The sequence below is a fragment of the Apium graveolens genome, chromosome 9, assembly GCF_009905375.1.
Source record: "Apium graveolens cultivar Ventura chromosome 9, ASM990537v1, whole genome shotgun sequence".
Taxonomy (NCBI): domain Eukaryota; kingdom Viridiplantae; phylum Streptophyta; class Magnoliopsida; order Apiales; family Apiaceae; genus Apium; species Apium graveolens.
In genome coordinates this window covers 123074347-123078350 of record NC_133655.1, presented here as the reverse complement: position 1 = coordinate 123078350, position 4004 = coordinate 123074347, and the positions used below count along the sequence as shown (strand labels likewise).

General features: G+C 44.8%; 1 protein-coding gene across 1 annotated transcript; it reads right to left on the bottom strand.

The window, feature by feature from the left end:
* Window positions 1–3367: 3367 nt before the first annotated feature.
* On the bottom strand, window positions 3368–3799 carry LOC141685534 (uncharacterized). The gene has a single exon (XM_074490628.1). It carries the CDS (start codon window positions 3797–3799, stop codon window positions 3368–3370), a length of 432 nt encoding a protein of 143 aa, XP_074346729.1.
* Between the last annotated feature and the right edge of the window lie 205 nt (window positions 3800–4004).

Below are 4004 nucleotides of genomic sequence, written 5' to 3'. Positions count from 1 at the left end.
GATTTATGCCAAGATCTGGGTTCGTGTTTGCATGTTGGTGGTTGTGTATATGCGTATGTATAGGTTGTATGATGTATTTTGGTGTTTTGATTTTAAGGTTAACTGTTTCTGAGTAGTTTTTTGGGTTTCTTTTTCTTTTTCTTTTCTTCCCGAAATGGCATAGACTCCGGGGTTATATGGTTAGGAGGGGTAGAAGAAAACAATTGGCCAACCTTAAACGTAGACCCGACCATCCCCATTTTGGATTTCCCGAGCATTCTTCGAGTGACTCTTCCCCGAAACCAGAAAATATGCCTCCCCGTCGCCAAGCTGTAGTTGAGGAGTTGCCTACTTTCCTTTTATACCCCGGGCAGACTTTGGGTAGAAGAGATGGGTCTTGGGTAGACATAGATCACTACTTTGTTCAAACCCGGGAGAATAGTCCCCCCCATGACTACTATTTTAGGGACCTTTCTAATGCTTATAGGCCCGGGGGGATAGAGCCTTACGATGGGGCTCGTATGGATCAACTTTTCTATAACGCTCCTAGGACGGGTTATGTTCCAGCTCCCCGTCATCCCGACCTTTCGGAGTATACCTTTGAGCAAATAGATGACGTAATGAAAGCCGTTTTCCACTTCGGGGATGAGATGGAGTGGAGGTGGCCCGAGCCTCATGAGAGGGTTTATCACCGTCCTGTGGATGGTTGGGTAGCTATTCCCTTAGAGCATCTTCGTAGCATGAGGCCCAACCTTCACCAATTCACCAAGTCATTATGCCGTGATGTCTACGGGATACCTTTTACTCAGTTGGCCCCGAACTCTGTTAAGTGGGTGTCCTGGTTCCTTGCCTGTTGCCATGTGAAGAAGTACCTTCCTACCTTCAAGCTTTTTCACTATCTATTTAAGATTAAGAAATCCACCCTACCTCCCCTTTTTGAGTTTACGTTCAACATAGACGGCTGCGGGTTTCCTGCTGATGCCAAGAGTGCGCCCGTCTTTATGTTGAACTCGCTCCGGGGCTGGCACCAAGAGTTCATCTTCGTCCGAGGTGGGGACCTGGAGTTTATGCCTGTGTACAAAACTGTTTTGGAAAATAACAGGTTCCCATCTGAGTGGCTCGGTGGAGATGCCTTGGTAAAGATGTACGATTTTGTGGTGGCTCTTTGTGCCCAGTGGACCCGGGACACCTTTTTAGATAACCAAATGTTGTTTAATGTTGGCTGTAAGTGCTTTACTTTAGTAATAAAAAAAAATTTTGTATTCTTTCTTGATGTATATCGTTGCCTTGGTGCTTCTTTTTAAAACCGTTATTCCTTGTGCATGTCTTCCGTTCCTTAACCCTTTCCATCATGCTATGTCGCAACAATTCAAGGATTTGGCCGGAAGGTTCAAGAAGATCGGTGGCGCTGTGCAGTTGGACTCACGAAAGAAGAAAGCTGGTGTGGGTAGTGGCTCTCAGGCCCGGGATGTTGGTTCCTCGGGAAATAGCGTAAGGCAAAGTGCTCCAGTGGTTACTACGCCTATTGTCCCGGAGCCCGAGGAGGTTGAGGTGTTGGAGTTGGATGAAGAGGAGGTTGGATCTTTGAACCCTCATAAGAGGAAGGCTGCGGAGGAAGTTGCTGGTGTTTACGGAACCCCCCCAGCGTAGGAGGGTTTCTGCTTCAAGCCCTACCGAGGAGGAGAGCCAGAAGTTGGTGGAGGAGGATGTGTTGAACAACCTCTTAGCTCGAATGACTTTGGATGATCGTCGGAATGAGATGTTCGAAAACTATGCCACCCCTGCTGACTTCGAGTGCTATGCCAAGGAGGATCTGAATACCTTCCTTGATCATCTTGTTTGGGATGTTTCGGAGGTAAGTCCGTTCCCTTATCATTTTTCTTCCTACCCTTGCACTAGTACTGAGTCATTTATTTCCAGGCCAACGATCGGATCAGTGGCTGCTCTACCATTCTTCATAATTACCGTATAAAGGAGGCTAAGAATATGGCCGCGGTGAAGGAGCTGTCTAAGGAGAAGAAAACATTCACCAAGTACCGGGAGGTGAAGGAGAGAGAGTCCCGTGAGCATAAGAAGGCTATTGCTGAGGCGGTGAAGGCTCGGGAGGCTGCTGAGCAGGTGGTTGGATCCCTCCTGGCGGAGGTGGATAATTTGAAGAAAGAGCTTGCTGCCAGGCCCCGAGCAGAGGAGGTGCTTGAATCTTTCCGGGGTACCCCAGCTTACTACGAGGAGCTCAACAACAAGATCTTTGAGAAGGTCAATATCTGCTGGGACATTGCTTCTGCTTATCTAGCTGAGAATCCGGGTGGTGACATGGTCGGGTTCATAGAGCTGTACCTCACAGAAGAGCTTCGTCGTGAAGAAGCCAAAGCCGCTGAAGCGGGTACCTCCGGAACCCAGCCGCCTCCGCCTCCTGAAGAGGGTCGCGATAAGACTCCTCCTCCTCCCGAGAACTGAAGAATGAAGTCCCAGGCTTCGTGCCTTGTAATTTGTTTTTCGTAGCTTGCTGTTATTTCAGACCTAGCCCTTGTGGCTTTTAGACTTGTTATTTGGATTTCGTATGACTCTGGTTTGGATTTGTGTCGGGGCTTAGTTTGCCTCGGGAATGCATGTAAATATATTTCCCTTTTCGTATTTGGTTTAGCTTTTATTCGTCGAAATTTTCCTAAGTACACGTGGTTCGTGTTACGATCCCCGGGATGGGGTTTAAAATTTTAACTGAATAAAATTTTGTAAGTACACATGGTTTCTGTTATGGTCCCCGGGATGGGGTTTAAAATTTTATCTGAATAAATTTTTTTGTAAGTATACATGGTTTGTGTTATGGTCCCCGGGATGAGGTTTAAAATTTTAATTGAATAAAATTTTGTAAGTACACATGGTTTGTGTTATGGCCCCCGGGATGGGGTTTAAAATTTTAATTGAATAAATTTTTTTGTAAGTACACATGGTTTGTGTTATGGTCCCCGGGATGGGGTTTAAAATTTTAACTGAATAAAATTTTGTAAGTACACATGGTTTGTGTTATGGCCCCTGGGATGGGCTTTAAAATTTTAACTGAATAAATTTTTTTGTAAGTACACATGGTTTGTGTTATGGTCCCCGGGATGGGATTTAAAATTTTAACTGAATAAATTTTTTTGTAAGTACACATGGTTTGTGTTATGGTCCCCGGGATGGGGTTTAAAATTTTAACTGAATAAAATTTTGTAATATGGCGACAGTAATCATATGACAGTAAGATTATCCTGAGCGATGGGGTGCTCGAAGCGAAGTTTTCATTTAAATCATAATAAAGCAAAAAATACATTCCGGGGAAAATGTTGAAAGTTACATCAAGTTGTCATAGCCTAAAAGTAGAGGAGATCCCGGAATGTGCGCCCTACCTTTACTGGTAGAATTTCCTTAGGCGGGCTCTGTGCCAAGTGTTTGGGACTTCGGTTCCACCGAGATAGCTTAGCTTGTAGGTTCCTGGGCGGAGCACTTCCTTAACCATATAGGGGCCCTCCCAGTTGGGTTGCAGCTTTCCTTGATTGGTTGGGTCCGAGGCCTTGGTGTGCCGGAGTACCAAGTCTACCGCTTCATACTCTCTGATTTTTGCCTTCTTCGCGAAGTAGAGCTTTGTCTTTTCTTTGTAGCTTTCCATCCTTTTTACTGCCTTGTCTCTTACTTTGTCTAGGAGCTCCAGTTTGGTCTTGAGTCCTTTGATGTTTGAGATCTCGTCGAAGTTGATGACCCTGTGGGAGGGGGATCCGGTTTCGATTGGTATGCGAGTTTCGGTGCAGTATGCAAGCTTGAAGGGGGTTTCATTAGTTCCCATCCTGGGGTGGTTCTGTAGTGAAAGGAATATGTCCTAAGTCCAATCAGGTATTAGGATTGAGGAATAACTTTTATGTAGTCTGTTTTGATTTTATTGATATTAATAAAAGACTTGTTTTGTTTTTATTACGGGATCTATCTATTTAAGTGTTTAAATAAGATATACCATAGTTTAGAGTAAAGCTTTTTATGGATTATGATGAGAT